At 51.4% G+C, this 25,215-nt stretch overlaps 1 protein-coding gene across 1 annotated transcript in view; it reads left to right on the forward strand.

Annotated features, from left to right (window-relative positions):
* The window catches only part of LOC131893821 (cadherin-23), a 309,989-nt gene that overhangs the window by 190,098 nt on the left and 94,676 nt on the right, over window positions 1–25,215 (forward strand). The window contains exons 10-11 of the mRNA XM_059243908.1: window positions 8,037–8,149; window positions 9,495–9,683. Coding sequence (XP_059099891.1) covers window positions 8,037–8,149; window positions 9,495–9,683 — 302 coding nt within the window. The remainder of the gene's footprint in view (window positions 1–8,036; window positions 8,150–9,494; window positions 9,684–25,215) is intronic.

Below are 25,215 nucleotides of genomic sequence, written 5' to 3' on the forward strand. Positions count from 1 at the left end.
AGAAGGATTGTAAGTTCAGAGTCAGGCTGGGCTACACAGTGAAAGCCTGTCCAAAAAAAAGCAAGCATTTATTGATTACCAACTGTATGTCAGCTGAGCATTTAACTAGTTCCTGCCCTTCAGTGGTTACCTTCCTGTGAGATAAACCATGAGAAGAAACCCACAAAGAGAAGAAAAGAGAAGGAGAAAAAGAGATCAATAAAGAAGCATTTGGAAGCAATAAGAAGATGACAGAATAGCGACAGCCTTGGGAAGGGGGTGATGGGGACTACGCTACGAAGTGACATTTGAGCTGGGACATAAATACACATCAGCCAATATCCCCCTCCCCGCGGCGAGACCTGCTGAGATCAGGATCCTGTTCCAGGTGGCTTCAAGGGGGGCTCTGGGAATGGGGAGTCTCCCCCTCCCACCCACCTTTAGGAGGGGCGACAAAATATCACCTGGTCCCCTCCCAGGCTGACAGCAGGGATAGCTCACACCGCTGGTTGCCATATGTTAGTCTCGGAATTGTTGAATACCACCCGGCCCATGTGTCACCTAGGACTTCAGCCCCTTTTGTCAGCAGGCAGATGAATAGCAATTTTTAATTCATAAGCTATCTTGCCCAAAGCCCGTGTCTCAGAAGGACCTGCAGTTTTCATTATACAGTGATAAAATTCTATAGCAGCCGGAATGATAGGGCTCCAGTGGGCAGCAATGGGCCTTCGGGCCAGGGCTGCCTGGGCCCCAGAGGCTCAGGGGCTATGGCCACTCACACGGCTGCTTGGTGGCTGTACCTGACAGGACAGAGCATGGCAGAGAACCTTGGGAGATACCCCAAACCCTTTGACCTCATGAGTAGCAGCCCTGCCTTTGGCCCCTTGATCCATTTTTTGTCTTGTAGGTGGGTGCTCAGCAATTGGACTCTACCTGAGTTTCCCTGTACCAATCCCAAGGCACAGACAGGGACTGAGAGGGAGGAGACCATACAGTTTCAGGGGGTGGTGACTGGACTGGGATAGAGAGAGGTAGAAGGGGTCAGTCCATACAGGTACATACTCAGGCTCAGATGGTTACAAGAGACTCACAAGTCACAACTTTTCCTTTTTCTGCCCCAAGGCCCAGCCTTGGTCACCCCTTTTTCTGATCCCTGCCGAGGGAGGAAGTCTCAACATCAGACCAACTAACAAATGTGTACTGAGCATCTCTCTGGGGACCCCAGGAGATGAAGCATAGCACCCCAGACCTAACCCTCAAGGCTAATGCTGTTGGTCTCCAGAACCAGGAACACCCCAGCTCAGGAGAGTGCCTGGGCAGTTCTGAGCATGCCAGCCAGGCTGTCTGGGGCTCAGAGCCTCTGGTTAGGAGGTGAGGTTCAGCTTCCATGGCAGGCCATGGTGGCTCTGGAGATCCGGCAGGACTAGGCCGGGTGGGGCCTTGGCCTTTCCTTTCATTCAGAGCAGAGGGAGTGAGTTGGGAGAGCTGGTGCAGGGCTGTTAGCCCAGCAGAGCAGATAAGGCAATTCAGAGTCATCAGCCTGTGTTCCCACACGCTCCGTCAGCCACTCAAGAAACTGCTCCCACCCCACCCCCAGCCCCACCAGACCTGGCAGCGTGGGTCAAGATGTTACAGACAAGATGAGGGATAGTGAGGGGCTGATGAGATTTGGCGTGGGCAGGCAGGTAGGTGTGGGGTGAAAAGGAAGCCACCGGCCTGTGAGGGATGGGAAGAGGGAGCGAGGGTACTCCCCTGGGCCAAGGAGGCTCACCCCAAAAGAGCCGCTTACCACCTTCTATGCCTCTCTCTATCCCTTCTCCCCACCTCCTTTCTGCAATCCCACAGAGGTCCCTGCTCCACTCCACTGTTCCCTCTAGGGGGGCACTCCACCTCCTGCCTGCTATTCACACCGGGCTCTCACTATCCCTCCTTCCCTGCCCAATTCCCTTTGGTCTTAAAATTGGTCTCTAGAGATAGCCAAAGACCCTATGAGTGTCTTTGGTGGAATCTTCAACATACTGAGTCCCTCCGCATGTCTGCTGGTATCTTTCTCAGGGCCGCCCCCTCTTGCCTCAGGGAACCTGGCACTTGAGGCTGGTTGTTCACCTGGATTTTTCATCCATCATTGGTGTCTTTTTAGTATCACTGCATGTCCCCCGTGGGGCCACAGAGACCACCCCTGCCAGTCCATAGTCCCCAATACCCAATGTCTGTCACACCACCGTGGTCCTGGCATCCCTCTAAGGCCAGCCAGCCTTGGCCCTCCAGCCCTACTATGGGCCATCTCTCCAACGATCTAGAAGACATCACCATGCAGACATTCAGCTGGTATGTGAAACTGTGTCATGTCATGGAGGGTTTCAGCTAGGGATTTCAAGGAAGTAATTTTTTTTAATCTAGGATTTTCTTTATTTTTAACTGACAGCAATTACACATATTTTTGGTATACAGTGCGATGCTTTGCAACGCATAAACCCTGTTGATAATCATCATCAAATCAGGGGAAATTAACATATACATCACCTTGAGCACTTACCATTCCTTCATGATAGGAATATTCAAAATTCCCTCCCCTGGCTCTTTTGAAATATGCAGCTGCATTTTTTTTTCTGTAAACTATAGTCACCCTGTTGGACAATAGGATACCATGGTCGTCTTCCCAACACGTGACCTTTGTGTCATTAGCCAGCATTTCACTGTGTTCCCTTCCCCACAGCCTTCCCTTCTAATTCCTGCTCTACATTTGACTCGGAAACAGACTTTTCTAGGTTCCACATTTGACTGGGATTGTGCTGTATGTGGCCTCCTGTGCCTAGCTTATTTCACTCCATACAGCCACCCCACCACCCTGGGTTCATCCACATGATTGCCCTGACAGAATTTTATCTTTTTATGGCTGTGTAGTATTCCATTGTATATGACGTCTTCTCCATCCACTCATCTGTAGATGACGCAGATTTATTCCATAGCCTGGCTGTTGTGAACAGGGCTGCATTAGCCCTGTACAGGACATCTCTTGGACATACCGATCCCATCTCCTTCAGGTGTACATAGGCAGGAGGCTGCTGGGTCCTATGGCAGTTCTATTTTTAGCTCTTAAAGGGCCCTTCACACTGTTTTCCATTATGGCTGTACTGGTCTGTCTCCACCAGCCGTGTGTATGGGAGTTTCCCCTTCTCTCCACTTCCTCATCACCACTTGGCATGGCGTGTCTTTTTGATAGCCGCCATCCTGACTAGAGTGAGGTGGCGGCTGGCTGTGACTGTGCCTGCATTCCCTGGCGGTCAAGGTGCTCACTATTTTCCATGGGCCTATTGGCCATTTGCATGTCACCCTTTGAAAATGTCCATTCTGGTCTTTTGCCTCCTGGGCCTCCTGAAAGCAACTTCAGAGGCGCCTCACTCTGAATGACGATGACCTCATAAGTGCCTCGCCATTGTCTTTACCCCGTCACACACGGCTGGGTACGAGGTGGGTGCAGATACATGTGTAGGGTGAATGCATGCGTGAGAAGAGGCATGCACAGATGCGTTGGGCCGGTTAGGTGCTTTGAGGAAGGTATTTCACACCAGAGCCCGCTTCCTCTCCCAAACTAGGGTGTCTCTTCATGGGTTATTAGGGGTGGGGGTGGTGAAGAATGCGTAACGTCAGTGTAGACAGCCCAGTGCCTGGTTTAGGGCATGTGTTCTCTGAGTCGTAGTCACTGTTTAACATGTCGGAGACCAAAGTCTGTGTCTTCTTGCCCCAGTTTTTTCCCCCCATGGAGAGACAGGAGTCACATCCTTTCAGATTGCTGAAGCTCCTGAAGGGGTGGCAATCCCCAGGAAAGCCAGAGGGACCAGCAGTGACCCATTCTTCTCTTGTGACATTTAGACGGCAGTTACCAGAGTCCAGATTCCTCAGGGTGTAGCCCGTCTATCATCCCAGAGCCTCACACAGGCCAAGGGTACCCCACACATGGGACATCACCTGTTGACAAGGGAGATAGCTTCCCTTCTGTTCAGCAGTGGGACTAAACAGGTGATGTGAGTCCTCTAGGCCTTTGTGGGACTTGGATAAAAAGGGTTGTGATTGTTGTTGTTGTTGTTGTGTGTGTGTGTGCACACATGCCGAGCTCACGGTCCCTGGGAGAAAGTGATAGCAGAGGCAAGTGATGGCAGGAACAGAGGCTGGAGCTGGGGCATGATGACCTGTGGACCTAGGGGTCTGTTCAAAGCCTCTTCCTCATGGCAACCAACTTGTAAACACAATGTGAAATTTGCCATCGAGAGTGTGTCCCCATTGGGCAAACAGGGATAGGCCAGGGTCCCACTGGATGGTGCCCAGTACCGAGCATTCATCCTAGTGCCATATGGGCAGCCAGCATTTGTGGATGCTTCCGGGAGTCCAGGCAGTGTTCTAACTCATCATACCTCACAGCCACAAATCAGCAGTGAGGATCACTATTCTCTCCATTTCACAGACTAGGAAATAGAGGTACTTAATCTGCTAAGGAACTTGACTGAGGTCACACTGCCAGTATTGGAACCGAGTTAAGCCAATGTGGTCAGCCTCCTGAGTGCATGATGACAGCTTCCTCATTCTACTGCTTTTCCTCTGGAGCCTGGACCCCATGAGGGCTCCTTCTGTCACCAGTGTGACGGTATCATAAAGGGCAGTCCTTGCTGGAGACTGAGGGCAAAGCCCCTTGCAGACGGCCCTGTACCTTGCCCATTGTCAGGGCTCAAGTATGAACTCGGAGGGGCTAACTGAGTGAGCTAGTTAATGAACACGCCCTTGACCTTTCCCTACACAGGGCTCACTTCAAGCCAGGGCCCGAGCCCCACAGCATCCTAGCAAGTGCTGCAGTTGCCATGGTGACGGTGGCAGCAGCCAAGTGAGCGCCTCACTCAGGTGGCCTTGGCAGCTCCCTGGGTGTAGCTGGTTTTGCCTGCTGGTCCTGGGAGCTTAGAAGATAATCACACAGAGCTATAAAAAGTGTGTGCGTTGGGGGGTGGGAGATGGTGTGTTTGCGTATGTATGTTGGAGAAGATTCCCAAGTTTATTTGGGTGTGCCCAGTTAGCAGTATTTGTCAGTAGACTTGTGGGGAAGGTGCCGAGATTGGGGGAGGTGTGTCTTAGGTTCAGAGGATAGTGTGATCACGAATGGGAGGGAGTAGGTACTGGAGGAGGGGATGCATTTGAATGTGCCGGGATTCAGTAGCCCTATTTTTCCCAACCCAAACCTTAAGCAAGTTATTCAGCAAGGGGCCTTCTGGTTTCTGAATGATTTATGGTGAAATCTCACAAAGATCAAAATTGGATCACATTTAGTTAAACATTTCATAGGCTCCTTTATTGGAAAGAATAAACGGATATGAAAATCTGGAGAGATGGGATGCTGGCCATGGGGCCTAGGGATGCCAGAGCCTGTGTGAGTTGGGAAGGAGCAGGTGAGGACCAGCTCCCTCCAAGATCCATGTAGCTCTAGCTTAATTCTCATCCCCCCACCCCAAGTCCTATCTGGTCAGCTGTGCTATGGGGACCTGGTAAGGACTGTTCCTCCAAGGGCTGCCCCTAACACAAAGCAGTAGCAAGCCAAGAAAGAATGAATGAGCACACTGTCCTATGAATGAATGAATGAGAGCATGTAGCCCTATGAATGGATGAATGAATGAATTAGTGACAGCATGAAAGTCTATGAATGAATGAATGAATGAATGGGAGCACACAGTCTCTCATTTCCAGTAGCAAACTCCTCTGCGATAGCCATTCTCTGTCTCCTTATATGGTAGTCCTCTTTACACAAACATGGCTGCACCCATCAGTCTGCTGTGTGGGAGAAGCCTCAGGTAAGGCCATGTGGGAATACACTTGCAGAGTTGAAGCCAGGTCCAGATTGCAAAGCCACATACAGCCCAGCGTGGTCCACAATCCTGCAGTGGCTGAGAGAACTAGAGGGACTCCTGGCTGACTGCATGAGCAGGCTGGGAACAACCCCTTTCCTGCATCCTTAAAGGTAGAAGGAGAAGCTATCTCACCTAGACTTTTCACTATTGGTCCCTTGGAGTGGGGACAGAAAAGGGCAGGGAAGTACACCCAGTGCCATGGTCACTTTGGACTCCATATATTGAAAGCTTAGGTATTACTTCTTTCCCAGAGTCAGAGTCAGGGACGGTCCCTGCTGACCCTGGTCCTGCCCGTACCCCATGTACTGCTCACGACAGCATCAACCAAGCAGTTGTCCCAAGGCAACATGTCTCCTCATTTCATCCTCACATGCGGTAAATGCCAGCCAGCATTGTCCCTGTTTACGCAAGGAAGCTGAGGCACAGAGGTGCTGGGTAAGCTGCTCAGGATAACACAGGAGGGCAATGGTGCTCCTCTTCCAAGCTGCTTTCCCTCTTCAGCCTTCTCATCTGTGAACAGGGTTGCCTGCTGTGACCTCAGGGGCCTGGTTTGAGGAAGAGTGATGTGTGCTCCTTCCAGACTGCAGCTTCATTCAGCCTGAATTCCTGGCTTGTAGACAGCTGAGCCCCACAGTGCCAAGCTCAGGCCTGGCCCCAGGATGGCCTGTCCTAGGGCCTGCAGAATTGTGAATGGATACAGCAGGTCTGTGAATGAATGGGCCAACTGGTTAGTGAGGACCGCAGTCTGGCTGCCGAGGTATAAAGAATGGACGGCAGTCCCCCAGGACTGGCCCAGGTGGCCTAAGAAACCCATACGGAACCTGCTACCAGAATGTACAAGCACGTGCTATCGTAGTGGACAATTATGAAAAGTCCTCTTCTCCTGGGAGTTTACAGGCTGGGCAGGCAGAGGAGAGTTGCACAGAGAAGCCAGAAGAGGGACCATTGCCTGTGGGGCAGACAGAGTAGGCTGGACCATCAGCATGTCCCTGCTGGAGGGAAAGGGCAGGAGAGGATGGCTGCATAGGGAGGATGGGAGATGGGGACAGAGAAGCCAGGGAGCGAGAGACTGGAGCAGGAAGGAGCCCAAGGGATCTGAGGTCTGTGTGTGTGTGTGTGTGTGTGGTGGGGGGGGGGGGTACGGGGTGTCACAGTGCAGAAGCACAGGAGCAGGAAGCCTGGTTGGCAGGGGAGATATAGAGGCTTCAGGGCCTCGGCAGGAGGCCAGAGTTGCTTATGTATAATTTTTGTGAGTAGTTTAAATAAGTATCTCTAATTTAGTAAGTACTTAGAATAGTCTTTAAAATTGAATTATGTTTTTAACATATTCATCTTTTTTTTTTAAAGCAAACCCTTGTACCATTGCCATAGAAAGTCTGGATAGAATGAATAGACCAGAAAAGAATAGAATAGCACATAAAATAAGCACAGAGCAGGGCAATGAGGCGGCTCAAGGGGTAAAGGCTCTTGCCTGACAAGCCTGACTAGGTGAGTTTGATCCCCAGGACCCATGTTAAGGTAGAAAGAACTGACTCCATGAAATTGTCCTCTGACCTCCACATACATACCATGACATGTGTGCCTATACACAAGAGTAATAAACAATAAGTGATGATGATGATAATAATAATAATTTTTTAATGAAAAATAAGCACAAAAGAACCCAGCCTGCCTACTAAGCCCTGCCTGGATTCTGACCCCTGTGGAAGTCTCCGTGCTAAAGGAAAATTCTTGACATGGCTGAGTTAGAGTGCTTGCCTAGCATGCATGAATTCCTGTCTGTAAGCTCCAGTACTGCATAAACCAGTTGTGGCACACCCTGCAATCCAGCACTCCAGAGGTGGAAGCAGAAGGATCAGAAAGTCAAGGTCATCTTTGGCTACCTAGGGAATTCAAGGTCAACCTAGGACACCCGAGACCCTGCCTCGAAAACAGTTTTTAAAAAGAAAAATGATATTCAGTGTTACATTTGCCAGCACTAAAAAAGAGACGTTTTCTCTGGCTCAGAGAGGGCTAGGTGGAACCCAGGGAAGGCATTGTAATCTGTTTGTGATTCGAGGATGTCTACACTTACCGGAGTCACTAAGATTGTGCCCCTGCAGAGGAGTGTATGCATTGACTCTACACCCCTCTGCTGGCCCATCATGGCTCTGGGCTTCTGTCTTGCAGGAAATACCAACAGTATCTTTGCCCTGGACTACATCAGCGGAGCTCTCACCCTGAATGGCCTGCTGGACCGGGAGAACCCCCTGTACAGTCACGGCTTCATCCTGACAGTGAAGGTGAGGTCCACTGGCTGGATACCACACCTCCGGGACACCTGTGGAACCTGAGGCCACCCCTAGCAGTTTGGAGGACAGTCAGGAGGGGACTGGTGGTTATAAATGCTAGTCTGCCTGGCATTTCACACATGCCACAATGCCTGCCCTGGCTGGAACTTCTATTCCCCTTCTAGGGGTGATGCTCCCCAGCTTAGCCAACAGCAGGTTGTAGAGGAAGGGATAGGAGCTTGGGGTCCCTACCTGGAAGGTGTGGAAAAGATGCCAGCACTGTCCCTTACAGCTACCTGCCACTCATGGCCAGTTTTAATAGAAATCAATGGCTTGCTGAGCCGTTCCCTGGGAAGGCTATTTAGGGAATGGATCCTGATGGGGGAAGGTACAAGGGGCTGCCAAGTCCCAGGCATAAAGCAGTAGGGGAAGGGACCAAGATAGACAAGAGGCCTTGAGAAAAATCTGCATGAAAGGGTGGAGCATGGGCTGGCCTTGCTTGGACCCCCTTGGCCTTGAGAAGTCCTGAGATAGCTGTGGACCTCTTGACTCTCATGGTTCACCAGCTTCTTCCTCTCTCCTGGGTTCAGGGATGAGTCTGCCAGGGAGACATGTAAACAAAGTATCCCACACTTACACTCAGCCCCAGGTCTTCTTCATATTTTGCTTCCTCCCAACGAGGCCAAGAAGGTCTGCTCCAGAGGAAGAGAGACCACCCCTTCACCCAGTACCACCACCGCCTCACCTGGGGCCCCTGAGTTCAGCATTCCCACCTTCATACAAAATGTTAGGTGAATGTGCCAGTTGAGCTGGGCACCTCTATCTCTGGGCCTGGTGGCAGACACTATCCAGGTCTCCCTCAGAGTGTCTGGAACAATGTCTGGGGTCAGAACCAGGAAATGAGGACTTTGGGACCTGAGGCTCTGGACCCCTAGACATCTAGATCCTTTCTGCATCTCACTTAGACAGTGGAGGCAAGGTTAAGTCTTGCTCTGTCAGTATCACATAGGAGAAGGACTGATTCTACCATCTGCCAAGCTGGGTAGACTCTCCCTGAACCACTCAGTGGGTGGTGACATCTGTCTGGTCCTCCTGTCCACCTCCTAGACGGTTCCAGAATCCCATTTCCTGAGTTTGAGACCATTCAGTTCATTCTTCCTGGTACAAATTATGTCACCTCTCTGAGCCTCAGTGTCCTTACCTGTGACATGGAATGCAGAGGATGGAACCATCTTCCTGGGGCCATGGTGGGGATTTAATGGGACAATTCACACTGATACACATGATCTAGTGCCGAGAATGTCCTGAATGGGTAACAGCTGTTTCTGTGACCATGAATACTTTCCTCTGTCTGCAGGGCACTGAGCTGAATGATGACCGAACCCCGTCAGATGCCACCGTCACCACCACCTTCAACATCCTGGTTATTGACATCAATGACAACGCGCCGGAGTTCAACAGCTCTGAGTACAGCGTGGCCATCACCGAGCTGGCACAGGTCGGCTTTGCCCTCCCTCTCTTCATCCAGGTGGTAGACAAGGATGAGGTGAGTCGCTGGAGCACGTGGAACATCCACGTTCTCCGCTCTGACTGGCTGGGGCAGCACTGGGATGGGTACCAGGAGTCTCTGGGATTCTGGGTCCTTGGTGGGAAAATAGAAAAAGCCATCATTGTGCGCCTTCCCCTGCTGTGTGGGAGTGTCTACGCTGTCATAGGCTGTCGTCTACACCCTGGGAAAACACCTGTGCACACACTTCCAATGTGTGACTACACACACACACACACACACACACACACACACACACACACATACACACACACACGCTATGCATGAGAAGCTCAGAATGAAGTCCTTTCTAGGTTTCTGAGGAATAGTGATACCTAAGGAACAAGAAACACCTGTACCTGTGTAGCATCCAAGGCCCTGGGATCAGAGGCCATGAGTGATCAGCTGAAGAGAGGTGTCCCTGGGCTAGAGGATCAAGAAGGCTCTCTGGGGAGAGGGGTCTTGAACTGAGCAAAGGCATGCAGGAAGACTAGTGGCCCAGAGAGGCCCAGAGGCAAGAACTTGTAAGCAGACAGCAGAGCAGGTTGTGACCCACATAGGCAAACCCAAAATGCAAGGTTTGGACTGGAATAGAAGCAAGAGAGTTGGGAATTGATCTTGGAGACAGCACAGGTTCTGTGCCCAAGGGACCTGAGGGTAAGCCCTCATTGACTAGCTCTGTGGCCTAGGGGGCATTAATGATCCTATCAGAGCATCCCCTGCTCATGTGTCTAGGAAGAAAGAATGAGACTGTACCTGCCCAACTCTGCTGTGGTAACAAGTTAGCCCTAAGGCACAAGCCCATTCTGACAGGTTACCAGCTGGGAGTACTGCTCTGGATGGGCATTAGCGGACTCCATCAGCAGTTCTTAGACAGGTGCAGGGGGATGCTGGAGAGCTGTAGGGCCAAGACCAAGTGCTCTGTGCTGTATCCCAGAATGCCCTGGGCGCCTGCTTGCCACTAGCTGGTCAGCCAGAGTGAGTCTCAGGTCCCCACCTTACTGCCTGAGGGCTTCGGAACATGGAGAAACAGCTAAACCCATGTCTGTCCCAGAGGACGTGATCCCAGCAGAGGAAGAAGGAACATTCAGGGGACTTGGCCTAAGCCTTCCATGAAGACCCTGGCCACCCTCGCTGATCCCCAAGCTGCAGCTCTCCAATGCAGAGAGCCCTGGCCTGGTTCAACACAGATGTCAGGAAGTCATCAAGGTTACCCTCACCCTGAGGGTTTCTGCAGGCTGCAAGCCTGCCTGCGGTGTCTTTCAGGATGTTATAGTGGCTAGTTTTCTGTTACTGAGACAAAATACCAGAGAAAAATGACTCAAGGAAGAAGGGATTTACTTGGCCTCACTGTCTGAGGGTCCATCATATTGGCTGCAAGAGGGAGGCAACTAAGCCACATTGTGTCTGAGGCTAGGGAGCAGAAAGAGATGAACACTGGCCCTCAGCTCACTTTCTCCTTTTTATTCAGTAAATCCTATCAGGTTGACAGTGACAGTTAACTAATGCATGTGGGTGGGTGTTGGCTCTCAACCTGCCTTTGGTGACCACCCCACCTAGGATAGCCAGTGACAAGCCCTGAGGCTAGGGACACTTGGAGCAATGGGGGGGGGGGTTCCCCTCCATTCTATCATTTTTCTCCACAGAGGTGAGCATGTCTCTGATAGTTGAGGACTTGCACTTGCCTCCACTCAGGGTCCTGCTCTTCCAGGGCCCAGTGACACACAGAGAGGACCAACAAGGACAGGCAGCCCAGAGACTCTCTGAGGCCATCGGGCCACGCTCCTGTCTCTGTTAGGCTCCACCTGTGGCCAGGCTCAGCCCTCAGTGAGAGGGATACAAGCCTCACTTCTACATGGCTGTTCAGCACCATCTCTCTGGCTACCCTCAGAACCCAGAGGGGCTCAGGTGTAGCACGAATCTTAAAAGGTCTTATTAATAAAAACAAACCCGAAGCCAGGTATTGGGGTGAACGCTAAATGATCAGAGAAGCAGAACAAGCCACATCCAACCTCACCTCGCCAATTCCTCAGCTGATCTTGTTTCCTCAGACTGAAAGCCTCTGAGTCCTCATCTGAATGCATCTCAGCTGAACTGCTGCTAAAAGCTAAAAGCTTAAAAAGGCTCTAGTTCCTGGTCCTCACATCTTATATACCTTTCTGCTTCCTGCCATCACTTCCTGGGATTAAAGGCGTGTGTCACCATGCCTGGCTGTTTCCAGCGTGGCTTTGAACTCACAGAGATCCTGACGAATCTCTGCTTCCGGAATGCTAGGATTAAAGGCGTGTGCTACCACTGCCTAAACCTATGTTTAATATAGTGGCTGTTCTGTTCTCTGACCCCCAGATAAGTTTATTGAGGTGCACAATATATCAACCACACTTAGGTCTGGCCAGAGAACAGCATTCAAGGCCAGGACTCTGTTACCAAAGAAGAGCACGTGACCCAGGCTAAGGGCTCAGGTGCACAAGCTGGAAGAAGAGTCACAGGTTGCAACACAGTGTCCAGAATCCGGAACAAAATACACTTCTTAGTACAACCAGGCAACTGTCTGAGCCAATGTCCTACTGAGCATTGATGCCTGAGTTCAAGGTGACTTTGGATTTGTGGCAGAAAAACATTTTCACAAAGCAAGTTATTTGAATCTTTATTTATTTATTCACTGGCCTGAATCTGTAAGTCAGAGGTCAACTTTGGGGAGTCAGTTCTCTCCTTCCACAATATAGTTTCCAAGACTTGAACACAGTTCATCAGCCTCGGTGGCAAGTACCTCCACTGGCTAAGCCACAGGCCGTCTTGGGCTGTCCCCACAGTTGTGGTGACATAGTGGTGACATGGTGGTCACATGTGGTCACACAATGTTTCAGCCTCCTCAAATCCTGACTGGTAGTCCCCCTGGTGGGTCTGAAGGCGCTAGGGTCTACAGGATGCAAGATCCACAGGCCACGGCCAAAGTGGGTTTGATGAACAGGCCTTCAGCGTCTCACACCCTATCCAGAGCTCTGTGGACAGAGACATGCATTGCTCAATATCTGCCCCGTGGATGCCGAGCACAGTGGAAGATGGGCTTCTTCTTCTGGGCTAGGTCCAGAGGCTGCCTGGGGCAGGCTGACCTCAACAGTCCACTACAGGGCAGTAGAGGGTGGAGACGAAAACAGGAAAGAGGGGAGCAGGAAGCAGGTGACCTCTGTGTGGGACCTTGGTGGTGATGCTTCCTACTTAGGATGTTAATTTATCTCAGAAGGGATAGATATACCTCCAGTGCCTCCCGGATCCAAGCTTCAGCAGGGCCCATCACTGTCCCTCGGGCTTCAGTGCGCCATACCCCACAACCCAGGGGCTAGAAAGTGGTCCTTGCTAGTCCCAAGGAGTCCCGGCATTGTCTCCAGGTGATCTCCTTACCTGTGCCAGTCTATAGAAAACTCACAGAAGGCCGGGAAGAAAGAGCAGCTTCAGTGGGCTGGAGTCATCAGCAGCCGCCTTTTGTCCTGTGTGACAGTTGAGAGGCAAATAGATGATTGGGATGCAGATGTGGGGGTGAGGACAGGAAGAGGAAAGGCAGCCGCCCAGAAGTCAGCCTTGGTGGGGACCCATCCCCGCTTCACATGAAAGGCTGCCTCAGCTCCACTCTCACTCCCTCTGCAATTTCAAGTGCCCTACCCCCAGAGCTCTGGGGGTGCCACGGTAGAGAGGGGTCTGCTCACTCCCAGCCCCAGGCTTTCTCCAGGACAATCCTCTGTGGGCTAGCCTGCAGCCTCGGGCCTCTCCCTCAGCTGAGGGTTCCTTGGAGGCCAGCAGCTTCCGCTGACCTCAGCTACTCTTCCACACAGACCCCAGGAGGCTGTCTGTGTGAGCATCCTCCTCTGGGGGAAGGGGGGGGGGCTGTCAAACTGACAGAGGGGTATGGTGAGACCACTCCCCCCACCCCACCCCTGCACGCCTCCCCTGCTTCACCTAATCCTCTGGATGCTGTCTCACCTACTCTGTACTTCTGTGGGACCTTGCCAGTTCACCCATGTGGAAACTGACAGCAGCCCATGCCGGCTGCGTTCTTCAGTTTGTCCAAAGAACCGCTTCGTGTGTGTGTGTGTGTGTGTGTGTGTGTGTGTGTGTGTGTGTGTGTGTGTTTGAGACAGAGTCTTACTATGTAGCCCAGCGGGCCTGGAACCAGTGACCCTCCTGCCTCTGCTTCTCAGGGGCTAGGAGTATAGGAGTGGGTGTGAGTTCCTCCAAGCCATCCCAGAGCGCCTACAGGGTAAATCTGCTGTTCCGAGGACAGTGGCCCTCAGCACCCTGCCAGAACTATCAGGCCCTGCGTCACACAGATAGCATGTTCTTAGTGACTTCTTTATTCCTCTTCTTTTTGCTACAACAAAACACCCGATGAAAACCATTTTAAGGAAGGCTCACAGTTGGAGGAGACAGCCCATTAGGGCAGGGACGCGTTATGGTGGCAGAAGCCTCAGGAAATGGTCACACTGTCAGGTGCTCTACTCCTTTCCATTCAGTCCCAGGCCTAAGGCCATAGGATGGTGCCACCCAGCACGAGTGTGAGTCCTCACACCTCGGCTAAGCCAATCCAGAAACTCCCTCACAGACACACCCAGAAGTTTGTCTTGAGATAGTGTTCCTATGAAGCTGGTGTTGGCCTTGAACTTGAGATCTCAGGCATGCCCCACCACACCCAGCTGCAATTCCGTGGACCTAAGTACTGCCTCCACTGAGAGGAGCCAGGAGGAGACAGGGTGTGGAGGCTTCCAGTACCACACATCATATACTCTCCTGGACCTGGCCCTCTGTGGCTCTCCCCTACCTACCCCCTCCCAGGCAATCCCTGCCCTTTTACATTTGGTGCCATCCAGAATACCTCACACAGGTAGGATAAGAGAGCCAACAGGTTCAAGATCAAAATAAGGGCCCCGGAACAAGGTTGCTCTTCCAACTCTGGTTCTACCCCTTTGGCTCTGGGTGACCACAGATACCTCACAGAATTGCTCTGAGGGAAAATAAGTTCACACGTACATTTAGAACAGGGCCTGCCCCATCTCAACTCCCACTAAAATGTGATTTTTTTTTTTTTTTTTTTTTACCCTTGTCAGAAAAGAAAGATTCAGAGACGTTAAGGGGCTTGCCCAAGGTCACACAGCAAATGGATTGCAGTTTGGATGAAATGTGACCTTGGTCTCCCAATTCTGGATTTCCTACCTGTGTCTCAGGGCTCCTTATTTGGAGATGTGGCTGCCCATTCTCCCTGACCGACCCCTCTTCCCCAAACTCAGTTGCTGTCCACCTCTATACTGCTGCTGGGCAGATGCCGTGGAACATAGAAGCAAGTGGGCACATCTTGAAGAAGACAGACGGGAGGAAGGGTGGGCTCTGCCTGGGCTTTAAACAGAAGCAAGAACCTCTGTCCTCATAGGCCCTCTTCAAGAGGCTGGTGGCCTCCAGCGGCAGAGGGAGGACCCCGGGGGAACACAGGGGTAAGAATTCAGTCACAGAGCTTAGGCTGGAACGCCCTGTATAACCAGTTCAAATACTTGGCCCCACGGAATGGTGGGTCCTCCCAGCATCTCATGACAGGCAGGGTGGGGGGTGGGGTGGAAGGGAGCTGGGAGAAGAAAAGGAACCTGTGCCAGATAGGTGACCAGGGACACGTCTGGCAGAAATGTGTTCTTATTTCAGGCAAATGACACGATTAATTTGTTTGAGGGGCATAAGGAGAGGAGGAAAAAAAAAAAAAGAAGAAGAAGCCAAATTACCCACCTCTCCAAGGAAAAGACATCACCACCATATAATAAAGGAAAGAGGATGGTAGGGAGGAGATTCCAAAATGCTGGGTTGGTGAGGGATGGGGGTGTGTGAATAGGTCCTTCTGCTAATCTCAGAGGCCTATGTTTATTCATCACTGTGATTTTTCATTCCACATGTGTTCTAGGCCTGTCGGAGAACCGCAGGACAGCCTTGTATTTATTTACATCCACGTTCCCATTTGTTCCTGTTAGTGGGTTTGTCCAGGCTACATTCCTCTGTGCACCCCCCCCCCCCAAGCACTGTGAAGGCTGTGTTCTTGCTATGTGGTTCCTCTGACACCTCTGGCACTCCGCCTTCTGGCCCAGGAGTTTCTACGCTATAGAGGCAGGCAGGCGCCCTGGCCCTCTGAGGCACCCAGACCTGAGATGAAGAAATGACTGTGTGTTTATTCTCACTAATGTGAGCTCTTCTGTTATGGTTCTAAAGGCAGTGTCTGTGACTTTGACCTCAAGAAAAACCTCTGATATTTTCGTTACCACTTTACTGGGGTCCCAGGAATCTCAAAATCCTATTTACACCCAACCCTGCTTTGAAATCATAGCGTAATGGCAGCTCTGTCTCTAAATATCCTTGCTGAATGAATTCCAAAGCACACATATGACCGCACTGCCACTTTAAAAGTACTTGGATAACTGTTTCAAAGTAGTCAGTTGACTTGGTGTGCCCTGTAGTTTTTATCTTATGCAATTAAAAGCACCCTGAGAGGGTAGGGATGCGGCTCTGTTGTTAAGAGTACCCGACTACCATGCATGAGGCTCTGGGTTCGAGTCTCAACATATTCACAGACAATAGAGATCCTATCAAAAAAAAAAAATCTAAGGAGACCAGTCAGCTTGGGCAGGCTTCCGGAAGGATCCATAGCATAAAAAGAGGATAAATAAGTCCTTCCTGAGTCTTCACTACCTACAACCTTCCCACCACCTACCTCTCTCCCTCCCTTCCTCTCCCTCTCCAGCCCTACTCTTAGCAAGGTTTTTTGTTTTGTTTCCTTTTCTGTTTTTCTTTGGTTGGCCAAGTCTGGCTCTCTCTCAGGCTTGAGTCCAGTCAGCACTCTGAGCCACTCGCTGGGTGGAACCAAGACTCTTGGTCCCTGTCACCCATTCGGCTGAGTATCCATCACTTAGACCACTCTCCCGCTGGGTCCTGTAGGAAGGATGGTGTCTCCCCAACGTGTAGTTTGTGGCGGACACAGTAGGAACACAACCTTGCCCCTTGGTAAAGTAACTGCAGCTACCCTGAGTTCAATGGTCTAAGCCACTTTTTTTTTTTTTTTTTTTTTTGAAAATGAACTCTAATAGCAAAGAAAAGGGACTCGAGGCCAGGCTGCCAATGGTACAAGGGTTGTCACTGTGAGTGTGTGGCCATCCATTGTCTAGCCACCCCTCCCCCCAACCCTTCTAGGCAAGTAACTAAGATGTAGCTGGAAATCACTCACCCCCTGGGCCACCCCTACGAAATAGGAAGGAAGTAGGAGATGATGCCTCCGGGGTCCCCTGCCTCTCACACAGCTATGAGAAGGAGCAGGGGAGAGAGGCCTCTGGTCCAGGGAGAAACCGAGGCAGCAACTTCTGCTTACATGTCCTGGTCCCTCCCCCAAGATTGAGGCTCTCCAGGAAAAGATCTGTTGCCTCCAATGCCCATCAGTTCTAGAAGGGAGGCCCCAGGAACAGGACAGCCCTGTCTGCATTTCCCATTAATTTCTCCCCAGTTGCCTTTGTGGAGGCTCTTCTTGCTGTGATTGTGATTATTGGGATTTTCCTGGCTTTGGCTGCATCCTCGCATCCCCCACTGTGTGATCATCCCAGATCGCAAAGCGCCAGCCTCCCCGAGGACCAGAGGGTGGCCCGGTGTGACTCAGATACCTCCCCACTTAGTGTCATCACAAATGTAATTAGCATGTGATTTGCACTGGTCCCTGCCTGGTGAGAGTGGGGGCCTGGTGATAAACCTGTTTGCCAGCTCTGGTGTCAGAGCGTGTCCCTGGGCCCTGCCATTACCCACCCAAGTTCCCTGGACTACAGCGGACGTTCATCTTTCATGTTGGGTCTGTGGACTCGTTCTCTTTTTATCTGTTTTCCAGGCAGACCCTTCCCATGATCCTCCACACCCGAACGTGAGCAGGACTCAGTGGGAAGTAGCAACACTCATTTTATCTGAAAACTCATACCCCTAAAACAGCACTTGGTCTTCTGAAAGCTCCTATGGCATCAGAAGCAGCTGGTAAACCTTGTGCCCCACCCCCACTCCACTTAGACCGACCATCTGCTGCCTGGTTCATGCCTACGATGGTGCCCGTTCTCTGTGGCCCATTCACTCCAGTGCATAATGTCTTTTTCCCATGCTCCCCTGCCTGCCCACCTTGTTCACCTTGTTCATCTCAATGACTGGCATTGCTGCTCCCCTTGGGAAGCTTCAGCTCCCAAAGTGGGTGACTAAAGAACTGAACAGGGCAGTCAGGTGGCATGTGCCTGTTGTGCAGCTCCTGGGGAGGTTGAGGCAGGGAGGTTGCAACTAAGTCAACCAGGACCTCGGCTGTGAATTAAAAAAAATAATAATAATAAGTGCTGGGGATGCCACTGGGCTAGAGAGACTGCCTAAAGTGTGTGAGGCCCTGAGTTCAATCCCCAGCATTGCAAAACAAATGAGTCAATAGGAAAAACAGCATGCCAGGCAGTGAAAAGAAAACTTGGAGAAAAGGCAGCCGGGGCTGGGGTTGTAGCTCGGTTGGTAGAGTGCTTGCCTCGCACAGAAGAAGCCCTGGGTTCAATCCCCAGTGCTGCATAAGAACAGGAATGGTGGTGCACACCAGCAATCCCAGCACTCAGGAGGCAGAAGCAGGAGGATCACACGTTCAAGGCTATCCTCTGACAGTTTACAAGTTAGCAACTTTGAGGCCAGCCAGGGCTAGAAAAAATCCTGTCTCCAAAGAAAGAGAGGAATGAGTTTTGTTGGGGTTGTTCTAGGGGAATGAGCTCTTAGGAGAGTCCTCTCTACTAAGATGGCATTGGAAGAGAGACCTCTAAAGTGAAGACATTTAGTGGAAGGATATTCTAGGCAGAAGAAAGCCTGAGGGCATGGCTCTGAGGCAGGAGCATGCCTCCCTGTCAAGGAGCATGTACTCAGTTCCAGCACTTGAGGAAGCAGAGACAGGAGGTCTCCAGAACTGGCTGGCTAGGCAGCCTAGCTGAATTAGTAAACTCCAGGATCAGTGAGAGCTTGAGTCTCAAAAATTAAAGTGGACAGCCGTTGAAGACACCTGATGTGGTCCTCTGGTCTTCACAAGCATGTGCACACATGTACACACACACACACACACACACACACACACACCATATAGATGGCAGTATAAGGGGAGAATCAGGTGTCCTCAGAGGAGCTGGGTACCAGATACAGAATCTATGTGACTCTATGGCATTCCCAAAGAGCAGAGGCACTCAATGTTAAACAGTGGGGGTTACAAAGAAGTAGAATAAGGCAGAATTTTTTTTTTTTTTTTTTTTTTTTGGCAATGGCAGGTTTTAGCTTAGTGGTCAGACAGGAATCTATACCCATAGATTCTATTATTATTATTGTTATTATTATTATTATCTATTATTACCCATAGAACTGTAGAACAAAAGTGTTAATTATACTGCATGTTAATTTATGAAGTACTGAAGATGTCCCCAACACCCCCAGAAAAGATGAGGCGAGCGGAGCCAGCGTCAGCAGCACCTATGGGGGGGCGGGGCTTCCAGGTCAAATGACACCACTGTCGTAAATCAGCACGCATGTAGGATTCATATGACAGAAAGGCGTCTCTGATTCAAGCCTGACATGCGACCCGTGGCCAGGGTGGGGAAACTGAGGCAGACAAACTAGAATGAAAAAGTGAAGAGGTAGCAGGGCTGAAGTATCTGGAGCACATATGAGCTATGCTGTGCTGGGTCCCAAGAGTACGGACTATCTGTGCTCAGGAATAAGGATAGAAAGGAAGGAGGGAGGGAAGATGGAAGGAAGGAAGGAAGGAAGGAAGGAAGGAAGGAAGGAAGGAAGGAAGGAAGGAAAGAAGGAAAGGAAGGAAGGAAGGAAGGAAGGAAGGAAGGAAGGAAGGAAGGAAGCCAGCCAACCAGCCAGCCTCAAGGCAATAGACTGAAGGCCCCGTGTGAAGGCTCTGAGAGATCCCCACAATGCACTTGGCCATGGGCTGCAAAATGGGAACTGTTCATTCAGACCCACTTCCACTGGCCTCTGTGTGAGGACATCATGACTCCCCGAAGAGCTGGGGCGAGCGGAGGGAGGTGTGCTTGCACAGGTGAAGAGCACCTGCCACCTTGGGCAGCGCTACACCCACCCGGGAAGAAAATGACAGCTCTCTAGTGTTCTTCCCCGAAAGTGCCAGCTGCCAGTCGGATTGAATTAGATTTCACAGGACTTTTTTTTTTTTTTTTCCTTTCCAATACGTGGAATTCGCCAGCAAATTACTCTTAAAGAGGGAAAATCAATCATTTGGAGCAGAGATAAGCTGAAGGCAAGGCAGCCTCGGATTGATCCCATCTGTGCAGGCGTGTGTGGAATTCGATGGATAACCTGGGGCAGCGGGGAGTAGGCGGGGTGTGGGGGTGCGCACAGGGGAGAAGAGAAGGAGGAGAATAGAGGAAGGGGAGCATCTGGTCCATCTGGGCTGGAATAACAAAGGGACGCACTTGCCTCCTTTTGGAGGCAGGAGAGTCTTAGTACCAAGGAGAGGGAGGATTTGGTTGTGTGGCAAGAGACACTTCCTGGCTCGTAGATGTCACTTCTGCCTGTGTTCCCACTCATTGGGGTCCCTCTCATTAAGTGCCACCAAGAGCTGGCATCCCATTCAGGAAGAGTCTAGTCCCCGCCACAAGTCACCTCCCAAAGATTCACCCTCCTTTGAGATTGGGGTTTTAATGTGTGCATGGGCTGGGGGAGGGGGGTGACACTAAGTGTCCACATTTTCAGACAAAAAGTGAAGGAAGGATGAGCCAAGGGACAGAGAGAGAGAGAGAGAGAGAGAGAGAGAGAGAGAGAGAGAGAGAGAGAGAGAGAGAGAGAGAGAGAAGGGCAAGATGGGGTGGAAGGAAATGCTTCAATTGCAGGACATCAAGTAATTCATGAATGTGTAGGAGAAGCCCCCAAGGCAAGAGTAGCCTGTTACAGACTGGGAAACTGAGGCATGAGGAAAGAGATCTTTCCCCCATCATCCATCAGTGGGTGGTGGCTCCAGAGAAGACATTCCCAGCTTTAGGCCTGGCTGCTCAGAGGCCCAAACTGGGAAGGCAGGTCTTGGGGTAGGAGGCAAGCGAGAAGCAAGGCAGTAGCTTGTCTCTGTGCAGAGAGAAGGGGACTCTCTGAGCTGCTGGGGTGGGGGCAGACAGACCTAGAACTCAGGAAAGGACAGTGGGACCCACGTACTGACCATGGGAGATGGTTCCCTCTCTGGGAGCTGGAGACAGAGTTGGTGGCCTCCATGGGGTCCTCTACTGCCTCCTGGACTTTGTCATCCAGATAGGCAGCCTGGGTGCAGTGGGTGCAAGGTAGTGGCCTGGGTCAGGCAAGGACAGAAGTCTAGTGGTCTGTAGGTTCAGAGGTGGGAGGGAGAGGCAGCTGACTCTAAGAGACATGATGGGGGGGGGGGGTCTCCTCCGTGCCAAGGCCACTTCACCATGTCTGATGGGGATTAATTAAGTGGAAGGATGGACAAAGGAGTGATAAAGAACACATCTTGTCAGCTTTGATTTTCTGCCACTCAATAGCTTGGATGAGCTCAACAGAGAGCAAGGGACCGTGCGGCCCCTGCTGAGGGTGGAAGTGAGGGGTCCCTCACCCCCGACACACACCCCATTGCAGGACTTCCTCTCCCTGCCACCTCCACCCCCACCCCAGCCAAGGTCTCTCCTCAGCCCTCCTCAGGAGTGCCTCCCCTCCCGCCCAACACCTGCTGGTTCTCTGGGATGAATGTCTGTCCAGGCAACTACCCGCATGTCGCAGCTTGCCCTCGGTAGTCTGTTAGGTGGCCAGCACTTCCCCCATTTCGCAGATGAGGAAATCAGGTCTCACGGGAGAAAAATCATTTGTGTGAAACTGCAAAACTAAAGGGGGGCGGTGCCTGAGTCTGGGCTCAGGTCTGACTCCGCAGGGTGTTTTAGTCTTGTTTGTGGGGTGTGTGTGTGTGTAGAGAGAGAGAGAGACGTGTATGGGAAAGCCAGGGGTTAACCTCAGGCAGGGGACCTCCTCTTCTCCTTGTTTTTTCAGACAGAATCTCTCGTTGGCTTTCAGCTCACACCTCTGCTAGGCTGGCTGGCCAGCAGGTCCCAGGAATTATTCTATGTCTCTGCCACCCCAGTGCTTCTCAATATTACAGGTGTGCTCTGCGCCTGATGTTTTCACAGGTGCTGGGGACCGAACTCAGGACCTCATGCTTGCAAAGCAAGTGCTTTACTCACTGAGCCGTTGCCCCAGCCCTGGTTTTAACCACCGCTAAGCTTTGGTGTTTCCCACCAGATTTGTGGTTGCGGGATTCTTCTGTGGCAGGTCTGAGCTCCATACAGTATTTCTAAAGAGCATGGCACAGACTCTGGGGACCCTCTCTGCACCCCAATTTCTTTATCCTGGGTCTCAGTACAAGTTAAATGGCTCTTACCAGCCCATGGAGCTCCCAGAAGTCGCTTGTCTCAGGAAAGAATTCACATGTCAGAGAGGGCAGGCCCCACTGTACCCCCTTCACAGATGGATAAAGTGAGGGCAGGAAGTAAAAACTGGCAAGGAAGTTTAGGGGTTGGAGTCCTGAAAATGAAGAGTTGTATTATCATCCTAGGTCAGAAATAGGACATACCATTGGTGTTTAGGCCAGAAATGGTAGAAGGCGTTTTGGATTTTTATCTCATCCCCAACAAATACCCATCTGGAAGCCTATTCGTGAGGGTGTGACCAAAGCTTGAATTTAGGCGCTAAGTTGTTTTTAATAGTTTCAGAATTGAATCTAGATTTTTATGGTAAAAGTGGGCTATATACAGCCATTCCCCAATTTTTAGGGTTATCTTTTTTAAAGGGAACATTATAGTAGTCTTGATTGGGGTTCTGTTGGGGTCCGTAAAGGGAAAGCCATTTCCTATAACAGAGAAGCCAAGATTCCAGAGAGACGGAGCCTCATCCCCTGCATCACACCACCAGGTCACTGGCCTGGCACTGTCAATGGCCAGCAACATAGAGCAAAGAAAGAGTCCACTGTGTCACCATAACAGGACATGTGTGCTGGGCCGAGGGACTGGTCTGCAGGCCTTAGGCGCTGGAGGAGGCCTGGGCGTGGGTAGGGATGTGCACGGAGACCTTGCTCACTCTGGGAACCAGTGTACTGCAGAGGGATGAAGGATGCTCAACAGACATCAGGTCATGCCGCAGGCACCCTGTTCCTCTCCCGTGGGCTTGAGCACTCAGGGACCAGCATTTGCAGAAGGCCCGGTTCATGATGGCACACCCCACGCCACAAAGAACTGAGACTAGCACTTGACCAGGAGACCACTGTAGCAGATTCACGGACCCAGTTCCACTAGCTTAGTGGCAAGGAGTAAGGGCAGGACCTGCTCTGACCACCCCTGGTGGCCCTCCCCTTCCAGAAGCTGAAGGTGGGGTGAGGTTAGGAGAACTGTCCATGCCGCCTCTTCTGGCAGCTGGCAGATAAGGGACTGTCCTCTGCAGGGAGCAGGAAGGCTACAGTCAGCAAGAGCAATTGGGGAAAGCCAGCAGGGGGCTAGGAATGATTCAGTGTGCAGCCCCCTCCCGGAAGATACATAAAACCGAGCCTTGGAGAGGTCTCTAGCCAGCAGCGGCTGGCTCCTCGGCCTTGGGAGTCTGCTGTAGCTCACCTTAGGGACCACGGCCCCACCAATCAGCCTTCTGATCACCTCGCGCAGCTGGAGTAGAATTTAATCCCCTGCCCCCCAGGCTCCTCTCCACACACACTGGGCTCCCCTTTGATGTCCTTTTTTATCTCCCTTTCCAACAAAATTGTCCCTTAACAGCTCTGGAAATGCCTCCTGCCATCTCTAGCAGCAGGATAGCAGCCCTATAGAGCGACCTGTGTGAAGAGGAGGCCCTGCTCCCCAGGGAGGGAGGATGCCATCCTTTCTTGGCCACTTGTGGCATGGGGAAAGGGGGGGGCAGCTGTGCTCCTCCATGCCAGCTTAGAGTACACCTGAGGGTGGAGGTTGGGAATTCAAAACCTCCCTTGCTGGCTGGGTATCTTTTTTCTTTTTCTTTTTTGCTTTTCGAGACAGGGTTTCTCCACGGTAACTTTGGTGCCTGTCCTGGATCTCGCTCTGTAGGCCAGGCTGGCCTCAAATTCACAGAGATCCACCTGGCTCTGCTTCCCGAGTACTGGGATTAAAGGCGTGCGCCACCACCGCCCGGCTTGCTGTGTATCTTGAATAGCTGATCTCTGTGGCCCTTGTAGAGGGGCTGGGCAAATGCTGACGTCACATAGTTGTGTGTCCCACATGTTGGGGTAAAAAGTTGGAGGCCATTGAGACAAAAGGCTCCCAGGCCAGAGCTGTAATTAAAGAGTTTTGCACCAACTTAGCACACACACGAGGTGAGTTTCTCTCACATCCCGCATCCCAGCAGATGAGAGGTCCCAGGTTGGGCCTGCCAGGAGCTGGCCCTCTAGAAGGGAGAGGCTGAGGATAGGAGGACTGTCAGAGGTGATTCTGGGAAGCCTCGGGACAGTAGCACACCAGGTCCTGACAACTGAGGGGTCCAAGCCTGAGCCCCTGGGGTAGATCCAGGAGAGGACAGACCTTAGTCTCTGAGACCCACAGAGGTCTCATCAAGAGGCCAGAGAAAGGACTAGGGAGATGGCCGAGTTAGTAAAGTGCCTGTCACATAAATGTGGGGCATGAGTTTGATTCCCCAGCTCCCACCTCGACGCTAGGTGTGGTAGCACGTAATTAAAATCCTACTGCTGGGAAGATAGAGACCGTACCCTGAGGCTCCCTGGCCAGCTAGCCTTACCAACTTAGCCACATTGGTGAGCCCCAGATCTTAGGAAGCCTGTACTAAAAAAACAAGGTGACCCCTAGGCACTTGAGAATGAAACCTGAGATGGATCTCTGACCTCTACACCCCTGCTCATACACGCATGCACCCATACCTGCACAAACACGGTCATACTCCAAAAAAAATGGAGGTGGGCTAGGGGGCTGCCCTCAGGGTTTACACAAAAGCACTGTGCTGCGCAGAGCTCATGCCATCCTTCCAAGAGGCTCTTCAGTTCCCACGGTTGGCTTCAGCATCTGAGCACCCCATCTCCATATGGTTCTGCCACCTTCTCTGCTCCCCTGTCCCATCTTGCAGATCATCCTAATTAATGCTCAAGCGTGTTCCTTCCTTAGTGTTGGCTGGCTTCCAGCGGCCCTCATGTGTTGGCATACACTGAGATCTGGTGGAGCGGGGAGCTATTCCAACAGGGTGCTGGGACCCACTCCAAAAGCTCTGGTTCAATTAACCGGAAGTGAGTGGCCCACAAATGTGTGTACCAGGCTTGTTCTCTTGGGCCACCAACCAGCTCCCAAATCATGATACGGAGACTTATTACTTTTGAATGTTCAGCCTTAGTCTAGCTGTTATTTTAATCTGTTTCTCTTTATCTGCATTTTGCCTCCAAACTTTTTACCTTTCTTTCTTTCTCTATATCTTACATTCCTGCTGTCTCCATGTCTGG

The sequence above is a fragment of the Peromyscus eremicus genome, chromosome 16_21 (genome assembly GCF_949786415.1).
Source record: "Peromyscus eremicus chromosome 16_21, PerEre_H2_v1, whole genome shotgun sequence".
NCBI classification, from domain to species: Eukaryota; Metazoa; Chordata; class Mammalia; order Rodentia; family Cricetidae; genus Peromyscus; species Peromyscus eremicus.